Genomic DNA, 22,275 nt, shown 5'->3' with positions numbered 1-22,275 from the left:
TAGTCTTAGCCTCACTACCACATACTAAAACACCTCTATTCCCCTCATTTGTCTGCTGTCTCTTGCATTCTCCTCTCCCTGTTGCCTTCAGTTATCTGTCAGCTTTGGAGGGCAAGAAGCTCTTTCTTTCAGATCATGCTTGGCTCTTCCATGGTCTGCACAACCTACTCAGGTAACTGCTTCCATAAAACCACAAGAATAGGTTTTTGGAGACATCTTTGCTATGTCACTTTCGATTTATGCTCATTAGTTGGATCAAGATAACTGACAAGAGGGTTGAGAGGGCAGTATAATATGAAAATAACTGTGGAAAGCCAGGCTGCCATTTCTGAGAGCCAATTCTACTGCCAGTAATTTTGTTTTCCTGGATTGAAAAATTAACAGCATTGAATGTTTTGTGTTTTTTAAAGTTGACTGAAGAATCGAAGATAGTTGAGAAGTGTCTTTGCTACAAAGGGAGAAGAAAATATATATGGGTGGAAACTTGCTAGCTGTTAGCATAAACTGTTGGAGAAAGAAACCTTATAGAATAGATGAAGAAATTGATACTTTGAAAGCTGAATATTTTGACTGCTTTTTGATTAGGCCTTATGATATTTAAGAAAGTCTTCTGTTATTTTAATGCACAATTTTAAAGCAAAAAAGAGAAGAGAAATGATCACTTCCAGTTCTTTAAAGTAGCTTAAGGTTTTGTATTTAAAAACCAATTATTTTTATTGTGGAAGTTACTGTTACTTATTTTTACTTTTAATTATGTTATGTTATTCAGCTTTCCAGGCTGAAACGAGAATTGGCACAAATGAAGCAGGAGTTGCAATACAAAGAAAAAGGAGTGGAAACTCTGCAAGAGTAAGTAAAGAGTTTGTGGGAGGATTTTTTTTTTTTTGTGGTTTATTTTTTAATTGCCTTCAAATTAATTTCATAGAAAAGTGTTGTCAAAAATAAAATGTTAAAGGCTTTGCTTCAGACTTTCTGCTGTGGTAGTAATGCAGGGTGAGAACAATGTGGAAGGATAGAAGAGGAGTTAAACAGAATTGGTTGGAATTGTGATTTCGTAGGTTCACATGCAAGAATAGCTTTATAGGCCATGTTCTTTAACTTTTCCTCAAGATATTGCCAAACTGGAATTAGATTTTTAAAAATTTTTCCCAAATACTTTTTGGAGATACCTACTGCATAGAGCACAGCCCAAAGCACCATGCTGTTGAGTAGTTTCCCCATGGCAGTACCAAGGCTTTCTGGTTGGGCACAGAACTTTTCCTAGAGGGAATTCTGTACACCACAACGCTGCTTCTCCCTGTTACCTGATGGTCAGGCCATCTCATTCTGCGCTGATTTGTGCTTGTACTGTAAAACTAGTGGTCTGTGAGACCTTGGATTGTGTTGCATGTGTGCAAAATGTCTGCATGTAAATGTCTCCTTGTCTCCTCCCAGTAAGGAAAGGAAGCTCAGGGCAATTTGCCACTGCTCCCAGGGCAATTAGGCAGCCCCGCTCTGTTCCCTGCGTGCACAGTGGTGTCAAAGGTTGTGAAATGCTGTGGTGATCCTCTCCCTGCCACTCTTCCTGCAGGCCATCTGATGGGAAGGGAACTGTGTGACTCCCATCTGTGTGTTGCTTAGTCACCTACACACATAGCGCATACACGGGATGCCCGGTGGCATAGGGAGAGAGGTTGCCAGGCCATGAAAAAGATGGCAGGTAAACACAGGTTGTTGTGGCTTCCAGATTCCTTCAGCAAGGCCAGTGGCTAGACCAAGAGCTTGAACAGCACTTGGATCTGCCTTGGATATGTGGCTGTGCATTTAGAAACCTTGGCCTTTTTTCCAGCATGCATGTGGACAAACTGCCTAATGCAGGAGCTTCCTGAAAATGTTGCAACTGTTGCATGTCTGATGCATTTTGCAACGTAAGTGCAGCTGCAGAAATATTTTGAAGCTTTGGATTTATTGTGTTGGTGCTGAAATTCTAGGGATCCTGGAGCAGTTAGGGTACTTATTTTCCAATTTTGATTGGTACTACAATAACAAAACAAATTAAAGGAAGATTCTCAGATTTAACTTCTAAAAAAGAAGGAGTAACCCACGCACTTAATATTTTTGGTATGTTTGGTTTTTTAATAACAAAATTTTCTGTTTTTTTAAAACAAGGTTCTTTTGATTTGTAATGCATTTAGAAAATTTCATAGAAGAAAACTTGTTCAACCAAAATACCAAAATTCTTAATTGGCAGATACAATGTAATAATTTACAGGCATAAATGTATTTTTATTGAAGCATTTAGAGGTAGTTGGGGGAATTGGTAATGTATGATATTAACTGAAAATTAGTAAAATAAAGCACTCAAAGTATTTGCAGTTTCAATATGCTAAGTAATATTTTAAATATAGTCAACATATAGGTATGGTGGTGTAGATATGTAAACAGTAACACAAAAAAACCAATTTTGTCTTATGATTCTTAATCATTTTTTCTTAGAGTAAGAATTGCTATTCCATTTCTGCTTTTTTAATTTGTTTTCCTTCTCTTGGTTATTGGGTTATTTTAAGGGTATAGGTTCAATTATTTTATAAAAGGACTAACCACTTGACTAGGATGATGAAAGTATTTGAAGACCATTTGAAACTCAAGATTGTTTTAATTAGTATAATTCATTTAAGATAGTCCAGTAAAGTAGTGCTACTTTTTGAAAAATAAAGTCTGCAAATGATTAAGAATACAAATGTTAGTCTTGGATTATAGCCCAAGTCAAGTTGCCCATGTTCCAGGATGGGGTTATATGAGAGACATTCAAGAGAGTAATTATTTTAAAGCATATCTGTTTAGTCAGTGGTCACTCCAATCATGTAGTTTAGAAGTTCAGTCATGACAACTCAGTGCTTCAGTACTGCTCATTGCTGCTATTGCTACAGTCGCCCTCTGTCCTGTTGATGGACTGGGTGGCAATTGTTGTGCTTGCTGGAGCTGGGGAAAACCTTTTGCCTGTGTGTTACCTGGAGCTGTGCTCTGCTCTCTGCAGTGACTTCTTCACTTGTGAAAGACTTGTGGTTTTGTTTTTATTTCGTGCTTTTAAGTGTTTTTTTTTATTTGCCCTTCTGGTGAGATACATGTGGGTTTTTTGGGAGTATTTTGCTTCCAGGAGGAAGTGACCAACTTGGAGAGTACTTAAACTAACAGCTGAAGAGAGGAGCTTCTCTCACCTCCTTGTGTAGTCAGTAGACAAATTAGCCTGAAAGTCTAACTGTGCTCTAGCCTGTCCCTGTGCAATCTCTCCCCTACCTCCTGTATTTGGTGGGAGAGAAGGGTCACTCAAGTCAAGTACCAAGGCTGAAATAGATTAGTTTTTCCACATCCTCAAAGTAAGTATATTGTCTAAAAAGAATTTCATGGCTCCTTCTTTAAAACAAAAATGCTGGGTTTTTTAACTCTGGTTCCCCCCTACCCTGCCTCCCCTTCCCCTATAAAGTTTATTGCATTTCAGACATTTCCCACTTCTGTTATGTTTTCTGAAGTTTTGGTCTGCGTCATTCTTCTTCCTTCTTGTGCTAAGTCAAATCTTCAAGTAACTGCCAAACTGCAAATGGCATGCATCCTGTTCAGGTTTTTAAAGGCATGTACATCACTTTATTTCAAGTGTAAGCCAAGAACAACATTAGGAACCATCAAACTTGGAGCTTTATGTCTGGCTGAATATTTGCTTTGAAAGTGTTACCAAAATGGCATCATGTGCAGATATTGGAACTTGATGCCAGGTGACTCTCTGTGCAGCCTTGCTTGGTATAGCTCTCATAGAAGAGACAGCTTTTATGGAGAGGGTGGTTGGGTTGCTCAGTATTTCCATCACTTTATGTTGCTGTCTGATTCAAATGTCTTTGTTAAATGCAAATCTCTTACATTGACATTTTCCATGTACAGTGTCTGCCTTGGACTGTGTTTTGTTTTCTGTTCTTTTTAATTTTAGTAAAATGGCTTAACCATCTTTGAGGAGAATGAAAAGAAAACAAAACCACAAATTTACTATAGAAGTGGGGTTTTATGAGTGGAGACATGATTGAGGGGGATTTTGATACCTCTACAACTTCAATACTGTTAGAATTCCAATATTCATACAACTGCAGCTTTTTATCAGGACAGTACTTTCTACAGTTTCAGCTAAATTTGGTAACGTTGTGTGTCCCCCTTTGGACGTGGGTTTGTGTTTGCCCAGTAGAGACATTGTAGAGCTCACTGTTCAAAGCGTGCAAAGATCCCCACCCTGCAGGATGGTGCACCTTGGCCTCCGCCACCTTTGCCCCAAGGTGCATCTGGTCCTGTCACAGTCCAAATATACAGGGTTAAATATGAGCCTTTTCTGGAACAAATTCCTTCCTCTGGCCTGGCAGCAGGGACTGAGAAGGAGGAGCAGTTCCTTCTCCCCTGTGTTTTCAGTGACCCTACTGCTCCCCGGCAGGAATTTTGGAGGAAGAAGGCGTTTAGCAACAAAGGAAATGAAAACTTGGCCGGTTGGCCAGGAAAGCAGAGTGAATGCTGTGAGAAGTTGGGAGTGACAAGGAATTAGAACTGGCTAAACTACAGACTAATTTAGAGGTTAGGAGATCTAACAAAAACTTTAAAATTAGATTTTTTGCTCAAGTACAGGCCTGTGCTTTGGTGGACGAAAATGGAGGAACACGGAATCTGCCCTGTAGGACTGAAATGATGACAAGTACATTAATAGTCCATGTATCCTAGAAACATTTTCATATCCCTACAGTCTTGAATGTTAGTTGAATATTCTTGCTGTCCATACAAAGGTTTGATCTGTATTTTGAGCATGCTATTTTCCATTAATAAAATGGAAGACTCCTGTTAACTCTATGGCTTTCAGAAATAGATCTTTATGAAAAAAAATTTTAAAATTAATAGACAATAAATAACAGGTAATTTTGTAAGCTACTTTAGTCAGTTTGGGTTGCCAGCAAGGCTGATTTAAGCCTAAATATTTTTGGCAGTAGGAACTTCTCCGATTCTTTCCTTAAACAAATATCAATTCATAAGCTGGGCTCCAAAGTGGCGTCCAGGAGCATGAATATGTGGATAACTGAACAGAAATCTGGTTGAAATTAAATAATTTCCTTTTCCTGAAATGCCACCTTAGTCCTGGCAAACAGTATAATGAGCAGTTGTGTAGAAGGCATTTTCATGTCTAATATTTGAATATAGTTCTTAACATTACAGTTATCTTCAGATAAAGATGTGTTATCTTTTTAACATGACTTTTAGTGAACTGGATTACTTGTTTTAATCTGGTTTTATCTACTCAGGATTCTAACTAAAAATTAGTGAAGACTCAAGGAAAAATTTTGAAAACAAAAACAAACAAACAAAGCCCCATTTAATACACATGACATTTAAGTCCTTTCTTGTTCTTGAACCAGTATTCATAAAAGATTATATGTTTTCTTATGTAACTTGGGGAAATTTGTGTCCAAAGAAAAATCTTGGGATTCTGACTTATTTTGTGTTGTCTCCAAAAACAGTAACTGTCAGAAAAAACCCGAACTAATTAAAACTGTAGAAATCAACCTGTTTTTTCCCTAAATATTGTGAGCTACACAATAAAACCATTTCATTTACCCCTTTTGATTTTTCATTTTAAGGTTTTAATTTTAAAACAAGTAATCAAATGTAAGGGGAATTGCGCTGTTTGTATTTTAAATGGCAGAACATGCTGAGAGACTCTTGTTGACTCTCTTAGTTTAATGTAATAGTTATCTTGAAACTTGTTAGTCTCAATATTTTAAATGGAGTTTGGGTATTCTTCTTCTATATGTATAACATACCCTCTCCTACTGCATCTTTTTGTAGATTGATGTCCTTTGTCATGAATGATGTGTGTTTTTATCTTTAATTCTCTTAACCTGACATACCTTTTCCTGAAGCTCTTTGTTCTTAGCATTGGCCTAAAGACCTTTATACTTACCACGTTTTCTCTATATACATTCTTTTCATGCTAGATTAACAGGAAAATTTAATTTTCCGTATTTTAATGGGAAATTTACATGATTTTCAAGAGTTGCTGTAAATAACCTGATAAAACTCCATAGCCACCTGTTGTAAATCCAAGACCAAATAATTCTTCTGATTAGTTCACTATAGTCTCTTGTTGTATTCTTTATTTATAAAGCAAAGCAAATTATCAAGATGATACAATGGACTAGTCTTGTCCATCCTGATATGTTGTCCTTTACTATTGTGAAATGTTGGGAAAAAGGCTAAAAACTCAGCCAGTGGATGTTCCACTTGAGTGATTTTAGTATGACAAGATGGAAACAATAGTGTTACTTCAGTCTTATGTAGTAACTTGTGCTCTTGCTTCTTGCTTAAAGGTGTAAAATCTTCTGGGATGTTCCCATATCATGTTTTTCAGTGCAGAATGATAATGTCTTATAAATATCTTATGGAAAAGAGGCCTATAATGACAGGATAGCATTTGCCATAAAATTTGAGGTATTAAAATTTTCTTCCAAGAAAATTAAATGCCTTTGTTAGAAACTTCTAAAGCGGGATCAAGTAGAAGCCCTGGAAGAGATACTGCAATATGTGATGCTGCATGAAAAATATGACAGCTAGTCTGCCCATGGTTACCTTCTGAGTTATAACCATCTAGGTTAGTTTTAGGTTCATTTTGCTTTTGGTGCATGAAATCACTCCCAAACATGACTCATAAGTAAGCTCTCCATTAGGATATTAAACCCAGGAAATTTGTTGCTTCTGCAGAACTTGGGTAGATAATTGCTTTGCTTTGTCTTTAGAGTGGTCTTGGCACTGAGTGCTGTGTTAACTCTAAGTAGAGTATCATTTTATTCCTGGAAATGAAGTGGTACATGAATAAACAAAAGGTCTTAAAAAGTCCATGTGCTTTCTAATTATGTGAAAATTCCTAAATTTGTCTTAATATTTTCAACAGGATTGATCGTAAGATGTCAAATGCTCATACAAATTACAGACTGGATGAAGCACAAGCTATAATGAGTGAACTTCGAACCATAAAGAAAGCTATATGCACAGGTGAAAAAGAAAGGCAGGACCTTATGCAGGTAAAAAATATGCTACTGAACTACTAAAAAATACTAACCTACCTCTGTTTTCTTGCTTGGGATTGCATTGGGTTTACCAAGTTTAAATAAGAAAGTAGGTTGGCCTAAACTGATTTTTCTGTTTGATAATTACCAATAGGTAAGTAGTTATTGTCTATACTGCAAGCAGAAGGCTTCATATGCATTTCCTATTTTTGTCTCAAGTTTCATTTAGCTCAATGTTTCATTGAATATAGCTTTCTATTGTTGCTATGTTGATGGCTGCTATGTAGTAATTACATGGTATTAAGAAAAAGCCTTTGTGATTTGTGGTAGTTGTTTATAATTTTATTTTATGTCTCTTTGTATTACCGATAATGACGTAGGATTGAGAGTTTGTGTGCTAAAATGTTTATCCTTGTGTCAACCATGTTTTTCCCTTTATATGTATTTCCCCAAATTGGATCTCTGTCACTATCACACTTTTTGCCCCAAACTCTCAAGTTTGAGAGTATATCAAGGCTCTTGTTAGTTTCAAAATGTTCTCACAAAAGCCTCAAATAGTATGAATAAATACAATGTATACGCAAACATGAAATTGATGAATTAGAGCATGAGGATTGAGGGGAGATACCAACCTGAGTTGTGGTCTAACTTTTGAATGGATTCTGTGCCCTGCCTCAAGCTCTCAGTGGCATGTGTGTTATCAATGTGATAGAAGCTTGATCAAAGAACAGTGACTCTGGCACCACAGGGACTTCACTACAGACTTGCCTAAATATGCTGCATATACAAAAAGGTGGTAAGGACAGTTCTCTTCACCCAGTCTTCAAACATTTGTTTGGAAGAAGGCATCTTTGTTACCTAAAGTTGTGGGACCATACTAAATTACCATTGCCATGCAAACAATTTCTTTCAGTTTTCTCTGCAGTAGTGTTTTTCAGATTTTTTTTCCTTTTTAGTTGTTAAATGACATGGGAAATTTATAATCTACATATAATGAATTTCCATATGCAATTATTAAGTCTCCAGTGCATTGCACCAAGATCATCTGACCACAGATCCTTGTTCAAGTAGACAGAACACTGAAGTCACTATGAAAAGTTTCTGCCTTGGCAACTTTTAACATAATTGTTATTTTGGGCTGGCCAAGTTTTAAAGTGATTCTCAGTCTTCCGTGTGCCTAGCTAGCAAGAAGCGATTAGAAAGGCAATTCTTCATGGATGCAGTAACACGCATTTTAGGAAACTAACTGGTAATATAAGGACTTATGTGTGAGATCTTGGAGCAGTTTAAGTACTGGCCTTGTTTTTCCTTCTCTAGTAGATTTTTTTATGTCTTTTCCTTACATTTTCAGTCCTCAGCGGCAGTAAATCCAGCCGTAAACATTGAGATGCTTTGAAAATAATATTTGGTAAACCAACTTTAAATGTGCTTGTAGTTTCTTTAAATAGTGTTGAGGGAGTTAGAACTCTAGGATCAAGGATTGGGCAGTGCTGGCAGGACCAGAATGTAGAGGTTGCACAAGACAGAAGCAAAAATGAAATGTTTCATCCTTCTTCATGGCTCTATGTGATATACAGGAAATATGAGTCTAGGAAGTATCTTTTTATTAATGACAATCTTTTGTGATGGAATCCAATAATACAACATCAGAGTATATGCAGTCCAGGAGAATGTAGAAGACAGTTGTTGCACACAAGTGTAGCATGCAAAACATTTCTTCATGTTTTTTTACAATGGCTATACAGAAGTAAAGGCCATCATTTAAAAGGTCTATAGTAGTAAAAATGGTGTATTTTTGCCAGCTTACTGTGCTCTGCAAAAATATCCAGCTCTCTTTTTAAATTTTGACCAAAAAAAATTACTTTTGGTGTCACCAAAGTAATATGTGCTATGCCTTTTAATAACTATTTTAATATTATTGTCATGAATTTAGTTAGCTTTGTCAAATAAGTACAAGTCTGTTTTAAATGTCTTCCTTACAAGTTCAGAATTCAGTTTTTATTTTCCTATTAATATTGGAGTTGTATTGTCCTTGCAAACACTACATTTTAAAGCTATTGTTGTTCAGAAAATCTTTCTTAGGAAATATTTTTTATTTTGAAATTTGTTAATAGACAATTTAGAAGTATAGTGTAAAAAATATGAGGTTTTATTTCAGAGAAAGGAAACAGACCATTTCTTACTACTTTTTAATTTAAATCTGGCCAGTGTAAGCAACAGAACTAAACATAGTAGAAGTGACTCAGTCTTGTGTAGGTGCTTGGAAAATTGTAGCTGTTGTAGAAGTATGATAATTGGTTTAGTTGTGTGGGTGAGGATGGTCAGATTTAAATTGGATGCTGTGATTACAAATGAAACAAAATATGTGGTGCTACTGCTCAAAAAAAGTGGGCAGACTTCTTATATAAGATTGAATAATAAAGAGGTATGGTTAGGTTCCTGAAAACAGTGTGTTTATCTCTCCTCCCCCATCTCTTTCTTAATTTTGTTTCTGTTCAGTGTGGGTATGCTTTGAAAATGTCATCCTTGGAGAGCAGTGGACTTTGGTTTTTGTGGGGTTTTTATTTCTTCTTTTTTCTTTCCACTTTGTTACTAGTTAAATTGGCTGAATATGTTAGATAGGAAGTGCACTGAAATTGTGCAGAGTGCTCCCAAATCAGATGGCAACAGAAATGGTGAAATGACAGTGCTCATTTCTCTCTTTTTGGGTAAGTCTGGGCTGGTGTGCCTAGAACTTCACATCAACAGTAGGCTTATTCGGCAGTTTCCGTGGGATTGCCGTAAACAATCCTTAAACTCGAGATGAAAGATGGATTCCTCTGTGTAGCTGGGGAGGAAATTACTTCTACTGTTTATAATAACAATTATAAATTGTTTCTATCTAAAAATGTGCTAACTTGGGTTGTAATTTTCCATGTTAGGGTTGCTGGTGCCTGTTTTCACTCATCCAACTAGAAGGACTTAATGCATTTTTGCTTGCCCTTGTCATCTGTGCATGTAGATGTAAGTTGAGGTGATGCTGCTTGGTGATTGTCACCTGTCAAATGCTTTCTCATTTTTAAGTAGGGGCCAGGATTCAGCAACTGTGCCTGGATAGGAAGCCTGGCCAGCAGCCAAGTAGCCCTTCATCACCTGCCAAGGGAGAATGCTAGAGGGCATCAGGACCATACCAGGAGTTCATAAAGTAGCTGAAATACAAGCAAAAATTTAGATTCAAGTTTTGGCATCAGGATTTGTGATAGTGCACATACCTGTAACATAATATGTGTTAGCCAAAGGTGGCAGATGGAACATAACTTATTAGGGGAAATCTCAGGCTTTCTGAATCCTGAGTTTTTGTTGATGCAACTGGCTGTGCTTTACTGGGAAGAGGCCATGATCTGAAGTTGTTATTTCCATGTTACAAACCCATTAGGGATCCCTCTTGATCTTCCATACAGCAGGAGTCTTGACAGGACTGGATGATTTCCAGTGAGTTTTGTAGAAGAGAATTAGACAGGAGTCTACAGTTTTCATAAAGTAAAAATTGTGATTTTTTTTTCCAATGTTGTGGAGCAGTTCTTTTCACAAGGATAAAGGGACACTAGCTAGGGATCTCTTGGCAATGTAACTTGAAATTGAATTTGCAGTTTCAGGGCTGAGAAGAAAATATGTTGTTTATTCTTCAATGGCTCAGTTCAGTTGGGAGGTGGCAGAAGAATTGGCTTATTTGGTGGACCCAAGACAAGTTAAGCTTCTGGAGGCGAGTGATGGTAGCCTTGTCCTACTGCCAGCACATCTGGCATTGCTCTGTGCTGTCCCTTCTCCTTGCCAATGCTGCTTGTGAAATCCCAGCCCCTCTCAGACCTGTAGAGAGGGCATGTACCATGTGCCATTCCCTAATAGGAAGGAAACAGAGTGTGTGATTTAACGGGCTGTCAGGGAGGAGCACAGGGCCCCACTCTTGTGGCTGGGGAGCCCACTTCTTCACTCATCCTGTACCAGGCTGGGTGTTCTCCCTCTTTTTCATTTCTGGTGGAGGCTGGCCTGAGGGAGAGGCTGGTATATAAAAGCAAAGGGAATGGACCATGTATGATGGAAATGGAGGCCATCAGAAAAAGCTGCTTTTTCTGGCTAGTTTCAGGCCTGCTAGAGTTCCATAATCCTGGATGCTTCCTAGGCTCTGAAACCAGATGCCTTCATCTTTAGCATGGCCTTGCTCTTCTTGTCAGTAGCAAACAGTTGCTGTTACAGAGGTTCATTTCTGGACTCCACTAATTGAATTTGATGTAAGAAAAAGCAGCATTGCCGTGTTACCCTTTTAAACTACACTTTGAAGACTGAGAAATCTTCTGATAATTGGTTGTGGACAGTAACCTCAGCTTGTTGTGAATCATCGGTAGTCAGAGCCACTGAAATTCCTGAAGACCAGCCTTTTCCCAATGCAATGTCCTTGATTCTTTAGTTCAGACACTAGAGTAAGCACTTTAGTAAGTTTTTTTATGTATATTTTTCTAACCAAATTTTTTGATTATGTTATGAATTATAAATTACTACAGATCTTCAAATTTCTGATAATTTTTTCCCCACATTTTCAGATTGTCCTTTATCCTGTGAAGGATAGGTGAGAGGACAGAATGTTTTTAATTTTTGTTTGATGTGTAATGCTTAGGATCTCTGTCATAAATGACAGCCGGTGATTTCATTACTAATACTACATTATCTGTAATTTTTGAACAAGAGAGAATGCAAAACGAGAAAGTAAAAGAGATACTAACAGTTTAGTTATTTTAGTTTTTTAAGAGCCTGTCAACCAAGCTTATGTTGTTAAAAAAGTTATTTTTGTTATTTTGTGTGATTCTGTCATATTTCCCTTTCCCTGTAAGACTGGTGTTTCTGCTTTACTCTGACAGTTTGTGTCATTGTCTAGCAATGTCCCTTGCTTAACCCAAAATGTAAAATATCTCTTAACTATGTGAATGCTGGGTAAGAGAACACAGGGATCAGCTGTTATAAAAATGCAATCAATAAAAGGTATTCATCAAGTTGGATGAGATAACAGTAGTGACTAAGGAATGTAACCTGTGCAGAAGATGGCAAAAGGGCAAGTGAATCACATTTGTCATCCCTATCAACTAATGTGAAATTGACAGCTGCTAGATTTAAAGAGCTGCAAGCCATACAGAAGATAAAATATTCACAGATCTAAAACAAATAATATAAAGTCTGCTTACTTATCAAACAGAAAAATCAGTGAATCTTTTAAAAGGAGGGGTTTATTCCAAAGCAAACCTTTTGCATTCTGGTAACACAACAAAGAATTTTACTTTCTGTAAATAGCTCTGGGTAGGCAGGCTACCAGGCTTTTTAAACATTTTAAAAAACATTCTTCTGTTATTAAAAAGTATTATAAAAACAATTTTTTCTAATAATTTTAAATACATCTTCTCCTTTAGAGCCTGGCCAAATTAACAGATGGATTCAGGAATAGCTGTTGTATTACAGATTCCCTGCAGGATCTGCAGCACAATTCTAGTTCACTCAGTGACTCCTGTTTACCTCAACAACACTGCGATGCTTGTTCTCAGACTGACATCACTGGAGAGGTATGTGAGTGTTCCTATGTGAAACATTTGCTGTACAGAATTAGCTGCTTTTGAACTACAGCGATACAGTGTTATTTGCTCTTTTAATTGAAGAGGTGTTGGCTGGAGCAGAAGGAAAACTCCAAAGCTTTACTGGTGGGGAGGGAGTTGCATTTGCTTGTTGCTTTCACTAAGTGCAAGCTATGGGCTTGGGGGTTCTGCTGCTTGAGCATGGCAGAAGGATGCAGGGGCATGCTCGTGGGCAGTGACAGGTAAAGTCAGCTCCTGGACTCTGCCAGCCCAGCAGAATTACCACTTTGTGGTAATTCTTGAATTACCACTTTGGTGACTGCAGGTTCATCTTGGAGTAGCAGCTCTTGCTCAGGTGTCCATGGACCTCTTCTCTTCATATTCCCAGCTCTGAATTACTGATACTTGTAATGAGGCAGGAAAGAAGAAAATTCTTTAGCCAACTTGAAGCTGCAGTAGAGACATGATTTTGCATGAGATGTTAGTATTGTGGTAGTAGTAATTGTGTATTCTTTTAAATTTTATTTTTTATATCTTGTTTTTATCATGTTTGTATTCATTGTTCATATACATTGAAAATGTGTAGTAGATTTCTGCTCCTTTCCTCTGTCTAAGACAAGGAAAGTATTTTTTATTCTCAAAGTATTTTTCTTAATCAACAAAACTTACGATATAGTCTATTATACCTTTGTGCTCAAATATGCCTTTAAATATGGTATTTGAGGAGAACATACTGGGATTCCTTGGAAATCATTCTATCTGAACGAAATTGTGTACTCCAAATATTAGTAAGTAAAAATTCAGCTTGCACTAGTACTATGGCAACCCAGTTGTTAGTAATAAAACATATGCCTCTGTGTGAGTGACTGACACCAAAACAAGAAGGTGACTTGTTTGTTATTAGTATGGTAGTTTAGATGTTACTTTACATTTAGTTAGAAATCATCTCATTGTTGGTTTTACCATCCCGTTTCTCATCTTTTATAATCCTCCTTCATTGCTGGCTAGTTGTCAGATTGGATGTCTCCAGAAGGTCCCCTACAGAAGAGGAAATCTTGTTTTTGAGAAGATAGACTCTTCAAGAATCTGAGAAAACTGAGCTAATGCTAAGCTGTCTTTCAGGGTGTTAGGCAGATGGTGTCTTCAAGGTGTCATTTTTCAGATGAGTGGTGGATGGGATTATTGAATTCTGAAACAAATTACCAAAAGGAACACAGGAGCATTTTGCCATTTGCAGTACACAGTGCAAGACAAGTACACTGTGGAAATTATGTTTATCAGGTATAGGCTTTTTCTAAGGGAAACAAAAATACATAATTACTTGAATCTTTTCACAGAACTATTGTTAGTGCCATGTGAGTAGAAAAGAGGTGGAGTTTTTACCCAGGAGATGATGGAGACAGAAAAAGCAGCAGCTACAGGAGAACTCCGGAGATGCAGCAATGCACTTGCGTAGGAGCTTAGGTTTTAACCATTAGACCATACACAAACTTCTGAGGAGGGAAGTGCTAATGCCCTAAAATAAAAATTACTGTAGAAACACTATGCAGTAGGAGTTGCAACATAAATGCACATTCTACAACTTCATGGATAAGGTGGGGGTTTTTTTGTACTAATATTTAAAACGCACTAATGTTGTAGGTGCTGGGTAACACATCGCAGTATAGGGAGTGTAATCTGAATTCCTTTTAATAAATGTATTCATAAAATAGCCATATCAAATATCAGAATATTCCAATTAAAACACTCTTTGTCTTGTAGACTTGGATAAAGTTGAAAAGCTTTGACCATTTATCAATGATTCAATTTTCTGACCCTTGATTTCCAGGTTAATAATTTATTGAAAGGGCTTATTTATCTTCTCTGCTTTTAGCAATACATTAGTTTTGCATTTCTAAGGCATAAAATTGATTTTTTATTATGTTACTGCTTAAAGCATAGAGGTTTCTTTAGTGAGTCAAGTAAGGAAGACTAATATATCCCTTTCATTATTGTGATTAGAGTTTTTATCTTGTTTCTTTTTTTCTTTTTCCTCCTCTCCTTGCTCTTCAACTCTGCAAGTTTGGGTTTGATGACAAAACAAGACTTGTAGACAAAGTAAGGCTGAACTGGCAATATGAAGAGGCAAAGAAAAGGTATTGGGTTTTATATTTATCTATTTTTATCTATTGGGTTTTATATTTACTTTTGTGAGTAAAGTTTTCAAAGTAGAACTGGACCCAGCCTCCTAGCTGAAATTTCTTTGGGAAGACTAATTTGCTGTCTATTGAGTAGTTCACAGATGATGAAAGTTTAGGTAAATATAAGACTTTATCATCAGATTAATTTATTTGTTTGCAGAGATAAAGCTAAATGTCAGCCCTGTTCTATACTTGTATAAACACAAAATTGTATTGGTTCAATTAAACTGTTTTACATTTTTTCACCTTCTTTCTCAAACCTAAATATAAACAGTCTTTAAACTTACACTTATCAGCCTGGTCTGTCAGGATACCCAAAGCTTTGTGTACCTGTGTCTTAAGTTCAGTGTACAGAAGCCACAAAGAAGAAAGAATGCTGAACTTCCTGTGAAATAAATGGAGATGTTCAGAGCTGAACAAAAGGGTACATAAAAATAAATGTTGAAATTGGAAAAATGTCTGATAAAAATATAAAAAGTATTACTTGAAATAGATTGATTCTTCACTATGTCCTTCAGTCTAAATGCTTATTTTAAGTATTTCTCTTGTGGAGGCCAGTCTTGCAGTGTTTTGTCATTTAGCTTATTGAAGTTTTAAAGGTACTATCTACTTAAATATTTTAGTGGGTCCTTATTGAACCTCATTGTTTTCAAACTATTTGCCACATATTAAAGACAGTAGTGTCGGTACAGGTGATTATTTGAAGTCAGTAAATTAATGCACTTATGATAATTTTGACTTGTGCTTGTAGAATATTCTCTTACTGAACTTGTCTGACACTTAAAAGAGTCAAATATATTTAACTTCAAAAACCATAGTTTTAAAATTTGTATAAATTAGGATTTCTTTTTCTTTTCAATGTGTTCTGTTCTACCAGTTTTTTACATCTCTCAGAACAAGAATTAGAAAAAGAAGTTCAATTCTTTTGCCTTTTTTTTCATATCATAGTGACTTTTTCTTTGGGGGAATCTGTGATGCTGTCACATGACTTGGCAAGAATTGGAAATTTATGGGCAGTACACCATTTTGTTGTTCTTGGAAAATTTACCCACATTTGGACACAATACAGTCTTCAAAAACTTAAATTGGTACAAGCAAGTTAGGTAAACACAGCTAAATCTTCAGGATTTGTAACTTGAATGGAAGTCTGTGTCATACATACTGCGTGTAAATACCAGTGACTATTACCTAATAAAGTTTAAATAACTGGGGGAAAAAAGAATAAACCAAAAATGTGTCCATGTCCTGTGTTTGCTCACAGGCTAACTTAGCACTTAATAGTCCAGTGATAATTTAGCGACTTAGAGTTGCTGAAAGAAGAATGATAGAATTTAGTTTTATACTGCTCAGTTTAACAGAGCCACTGATGCTGTGAAGATTGTATTAAAATGTTTTTAGTTCAGCTTTCTGACATAGCTTTTCTGTGTTTTTCAAAACAATTCTCTTGTTTGTTTATGACAGGAAAAAGATGGAGTGGTGTTTTTTCAGAGGGGGTAAAGAGATGTTGGGTTTTTATGGGTTAAATTTTTTTTTGTAGCAAAGCATTTCTCAGCTGGAAATGCCGAACATTTGTTTCTGCATGGAATGCAGTATTTCTGAACATCAGAAGTGAGCTGGTGTTTGATCTTAATTAAGTGTAGAAAATCTGAGTAACTAACCTTCCAGCTAGAGAATGGTGATTGCAGTAAGAGTAGTTTTGCTCTCCCAGGATAGCAGCTCTGACAATGGTCTGTTATTTAGCAAAAGTATGTTAGTTGCTTTAAAAGAGTAGCCTTATTCTGCCCAGTATGTTGTACGGAAGTAATCAGCTTTCAGCTTTTGAGTGGAACTGCACAAAGCTCATTGCCCCTACCAGTTATCTCTGTGGTTGCATTCTTCATTTATCATGCATTCCTTCCCCTTAGCTTGCTGGCATTTCTGTAGGGCTTTTGTCTCTACTAAATATCTTTGTGTTCGTTCTCCCTTGGCTGGTGAAATATCTACTGTTACTGCACAGTGTGGGTGACGGAATGTGCTGCGATGGATTAAATCTACAAAGTAGAAAATTAAAATGCTACAGTATGTCACAACTGTAAGGCAGTGTATTGTGACTGCTTGCTTGTCAAGCGGGTGTTGAAACATACAGCAAATAAGTACAACTGACAAACTTTTAATGGGAGGCTTAAAATATACTGTAGGAGAAAAGTATGTCTTTTCCCTGAAAGGAAAGCAGGAAAAAAGCCCCAAAAACTGAAGGACAGAGTGTTGCATTATAGTTGCTCTTGTGAATCTAGCCATATATGAGCAGAATGTTTGCCAGATGTAGTAAAAAGTCTTTAAAAATTAAAATATTCTCTGTATATTGAGTCTAAGCAAGGAAATGCATGGATTTTTGAATTAACTGTCTTCAGGAATTCAGGAGACAAGACCCAGTGATTGCAGAAGTGTTGGCTTGCCGTCCCAAAATATCCTTCTTTCCTTATAAAGGATAGTTTCATTTTAATTCCTCCTTCAAAAATCTCTCTGACTGCTGAATGGTTTGGTCTTTGCATAAATTAAGACATTCACATAGCTATCTTTCCCCCTCCATCACTTTCCCACTGGAAGGAAGTTGGATGATTTGCAGTTTTATTTTTCCCATGGGCATTTCAGATGTTGTACACTGTGGGTTCTGACATTTCCAGCACACTGGGGAAGAGATCCTCTCCTCTGTTTCTGATCCAGGCTCTTGAAGGAGTTTTGTAAATTCTCCTTTTTAACTCACCAATCATGCTGAAAGGAGGCTCAGTCACTTTTCTTCCGCTGTGTACTCTTCCCCCTCTCCCATTATTTCTGAATAAACTGTACCTTATTTCCATGAAACTTCTCCTCTCAGATCTGCCAGTGTGGCCCTCCAGAGAAGCAGGAGGGGGAGGGAGGAAGGTCTTTTTGAACAGACAGCCCCAAGCTGCCTGGATAAATACTGTTTTTAGTTTCAGTTGCTATTTCAGTGAGACCACCTCTCATGAAAGCATTTGCACACTAGAAAATGTACCCCTCAAGCACTTTTCTGAATATACTGCTTCATAGCACGAGAACTCAAAAGCAAATTGTTTTTCTTTGATAACTCTTAAGTTGTGCAGTTCATAGAATGACTACATGAAGTATATTAGCAAATGTTCATGAGGTGTCATTGCTGCAGTGCCTCATATTCAGTGAAGTGTTTTAATCAGTAGATGAAAAATAATCCCTCCAATAGGAAGCAACAAAAGTTTTAGCTGTGAGGTTTTTTTTTGGTGGTTTGTTTTTTTTTTTTTTTTAAATAGTCCAGTCTGATGGTAGCTAACTTTAATGAACTAATAATACATTCAAACATCTTCAACCAGCTTACCTAGTCTGGGTAGTATTTATTTGTATCTTCTGTGAATTGGAATTCAAGGATGTTATTTTTCCATTCATTTCATAGAGGCATGCAGTGGATGTCAAGAGATTGATTTTAGCCTTGAATAAACCTTTTCCTCAGATATGCTTAATATTTCTACATTTGTCTTTAAGGATGTCTTTCTTTCTGTTCAGTATAGTTTGCTACAAACTTGTCTCATTTCCAAAATTAAATTTCAGTTTGACCTTTAAAATCACTAGCATAAGTAAAAGTGTGTCAGTGCAATTTGATTGGATATTGATAGCAACATTCCAGTACTAATACAATAACATAGTCAAGTATTTTCCTTTTAAAATTTGTCTTGTATAGGCTGGTTTCAAGGTTTAATTACCTAATCGCTAGTGAAATTCAGTGGATTTGTATGCTTTATTCTGCTGAACTAATCTGAAAATCTGATTTAAGGATGAAGTAATTTTTTGATATCACAGAAATGTCTGGCTCAGCCAAACCTTTATCTCCCAGTGTTGGTTTTTAAACATAAAACATTTTCTTTGGGTTATATAAAGGAAGCTTAGACATACTTTTGAACTTCTTTAAAGTTTTGTACTATTTCACCTGTGCATTTGGGAAAACTTGTTTTAAGCAGATTTTTGCAACTTTCCTAAAATCTGCAAAATGCCAGTGGACTCTAATGGTTTCATGAGTTTCATAAGTCACTTTAAGACCTCGTCTTTATTGAATGAAGTGGGTTGTCAGGAAGGCTGGGAATTCTGCAGAGCATACTCGTGTTGTCTGCCAAAGCTACAGTGGCACATACTTGCAGGAACAGCCAAAATAGACACAGTGGAGAAATTTTGTGAGCATTTGGCCGACTTCCCCACCTTCTTGTTCTTTCCATTTCTTTCTTCATCTTTCTCTAGTGTTCCCCTCTTTGGATATAAATTATAATCCACACTCAAGAGGGTCAGTAAATACCAGAAATTACCAAGTTCTTACAACCTTCATTATGTGTCTTCAGTCCCACAGCCACCTCCTTTGGGTGTTGCATGTGGGAGATATTCCCTGTTTGCTGAAGTGTCAGAGAACTGGGTCCAGTTATAAGCCTAGGAAAAAAGAGTAAGCAGGGCTGATTTATGTGATCTTAGCCACTGTTTTCTTTCAAATAGGAACTGGAATATTTATTTTATCGCCACTGGTCTTCCCATACCACATGTAACAAAGGTCTCAGTTCTGGAGTGGTATGTTATGTCAGCCAAAAGCCTAGGACTTTAAATGTAGAGGAGTATTGTCTGGTTTCCTTTTTCTCCTTGTAAAATTCAAACCATGTTAAGTTTGAAGAACAAGTGCCATCTGTAGGATACCCATAATTTGTCCATTTTACAAGCATGAGTTAATACCTTTGAATTGGTTCAGAGTATTTCCCTCCCCAAGACAGCTGTCTTGTTCATAGTCTGAGTAAGACTCTAACATGGGGTAAATTGTAATTGTAAATCACTCATCTCACAATAAGTGATTTTTACTCGCTTCTTATGCTGTATTTAATAAATATCCTCTTGGGCTCAACAATATAACTTCATTAGTGCTGGGTTCAGATATCACCCTTGAAAGTGACTTTCTGGACATTAACAAAATCTTTAAGGTTCCCCAGGTATTTTCAGTGACAGAAGGGTTGCCCTATTGTGTCAGGGGAGGAGGGAACTGTGTAGATCTATAATGATTTGGACATGCTACTAAATTTAATTAAATTATGTCTAATTAAATTTTGGAAATACATGATGTATTTCCCCATGATGTAGTTTGTATAGTAAACTAGTGACTCTACTGATCTCCATCCTCATGCTGTGTCTGCATTATCTTGAACGAGACATCATTCTAGATACCTAGGTATGGCCATTTCAGGGCAAGCATGCCATTTCAAGTCATGCTTTAAGTTTGCTTAAGATCATCACTAGGTTAAACCTTTGTCATCCCATCTGTGCCCCTCCCTTAACAGGAACTGTTATGTTCATCTCCATTTGAAAATTTTAAATACTGAATTAAGCAGCAAGTTAGGCTGCCTACCTAGGGAACCAGTCATTTGATACCACCTACTCCAGTGAGGAATGCAAGCTCTCCAGCACTTGTTATGCAAGGATGGGAATGGGCAAAATGCCTGGAATGTTGATGGCTCAAAATTAACAGTTTTTTCCACAGGAATATGTTAAATGGCTGGGTCAGTAGGGACCTCAGTATCTGGCATTAGGCCAGATAAAAGCACTCTTTTGCAGTCACTACAGTTAAAAAATAGTATCTTTAAAATACTCATTAAGAATGAAAAGAAAAATGTGTTTGAAAAACAGAGGCTTCATAAAGGATCCTAAATATTTTTTTTTCCACTTTAGGTTGCAATCTGTGCCAAGTCATTGATTTAAGTGGATGTTTTAAGGCAGGTTAATATATGCACTGAGTTTGACAACAGCCATTTTCTTCTAACACAGCAGCAGTGAGAATGGCTGGTGTAGTACAGGCATAAAGTCTGGCATAGGCAAGCATAGTGAAATGGCTTAATCATGTATTTATTGTGATTGGAAGAAAAGCTCATGTTTGAGGAGACAGATTGCAGTTATGGAACATACTTAAGAGGACTTTTTTATTAAGTTCTGAGCATAACTAAACATGACTACTCCAATTTTTTTCATAATTTTGGGTGAATGAGAACATAAAAGCCTTAGGGGTGTCTTCTAGCCAAGGAGATAAATACTAAAAAATTTGTCACTGGTAGTTTCTTGGAACAACTTATCATACAGAGGGATTCCCCAGTGGAAAGCAAGCAACAAAAATGCCCCAAAACTTCAGTTCATGTGCAGGAAATAGAGGTTGCAGAAAACTGGCTTATTGGTGCTTCAACAGATTCCTGCATTATATAGTGTTTTGTGCCTGCTTTTTCTTTGTGTAAAGGGAAAACTGTAGAAACAAGAAGAACTAGCTGAAAGAGCTAGCTAAGGGTGTCGAGGGAATCAAAGTAAATACCTAATCAGATTTTGGAACTCTTCAGTGATACAAACCTTGTCCACAGCAGTACTTTTCCCTCTTTAATAACAGTCTAATTAAGTTATTGTATGAGAACTTCCTACTTTCAAAGCATCACCATAACAGAAATTGAAGGGAAAAAACAAACTTTAAGCTGGAATGTCATACATGTGCTCTCAGCAAACCCAAGAGTCTAAATTAAAACCTCTTGTATTTAGTGAAGGTGATGTTTTACTCCACAGACAAGTGGAATCACTGATTTGCTAGCACTGAAAGAGAGGGATCTCTTCCCTGATCGTACTTCTCTCTTCCTTGTTGCCTTCATTAATGTTCATTTGTACCTGAGGTCTGTTTCTTAACCAGGTCACCCTGCAATGTAAAAATAACTAGCAAAACAATTGAGAGTGTTAAAATGAAGGAAAGGGTCAATCCTTCAGCTGTCTTATGAAGAAACACAGAAACTTCAGATGAATCTCATCTTCTTTTGTTCACGAGCTGTGTAAAAGCTTATGAACACAATCAAATAGTCCAGGCTCATATGATTCACACTCGCTTGCCAAGCTGTGATAACTCAATTGTACCAGAATTCTGTGATTCTGTTGAAAGGATCTTGAGTCCTTATTTGTTTCATTTGGCACTGAACACCTGAAAATCAAGCTATATATGCTTCAGGAGTGTTTACTGAATCTTTAACAGCAGAGCAGCCTGGGTAGGGGAGAGAAGGGATCCTGACACTGCTTGCTCTTCCTGGCCCTGACATTTGGTCAATGGGGCGAGGTGTTCTTCAGGAAGCTGCATCTGGAATTCATGCACAATAGCTGAAGCGTGAAATATATAGACTGTATGTATCGATCCACAATGGTGCTTTCAGTAGCTGTTGGCAGGAAGTTGGTTATTGGTGCAAGGAGAGGGAAATGGTATTGAAGGGCTTGATAAAGTATTCTGCTTTAGACAAAAATGTTGCATAATACCCAATTTCTTTACTTGCTGAAATAAAATCTAAGGTGTGTGTGGGGAAATTACAGTGAAATTCTTATTCATATATGGATGCAGTCACTGCAAAATTACACTTATATTGATAGTTTATTCCC

At 36.9% G+C, this 22,275-nt stretch overlaps 1 protein-coding gene across 1 annotated transcript in view; it reads left to right on the top strand.

Moving 5' to 3' along the window:
• Window positions 1–22,275, top strand: part of WWC3 (WWC family member 3) — a 98,101-nt gene that overhangs the window by 45,499 nt on the left and 30,327 nt on the right. The window contains exons 5-8 of the mRNA XM_053935407.1: window positions 770–849; window positions 6,947–7,076; window positions 12,497–12,646; window positions 14,717–14,790. Coding sequence (XP_053791382.1) covers window positions 770–849; window positions 6,947–7,076; window positions 12,497–12,646; window positions 14,717–14,790 — 434 coding nt within the window. The remainder of the gene's footprint in view (window positions 1–769; window positions 850–6,946; window positions 7,077–12,496; window positions 12,647–14,716; window positions 14,791–22,275) is intronic.

The sequence above is a fragment of the Vidua chalybeata genome, chromosome 2, assembly GCF_026979565.1.
Source record: "Vidua chalybeata isolate OUT-0048 chromosome 2, bVidCha1 merged haplotype, whole genome shotgun sequence".
Classification (NCBI taxonomy): domain Eukaryota; kingdom Metazoa; phylum Chordata; class Aves; order Passeriformes; family Viduidae; genus Vidua; species Vidua chalybeata.
Note: the sequence above shows the minus strand (reverse complement) of the source record. Positions and strands in the feature narration are given on the sequence as shown.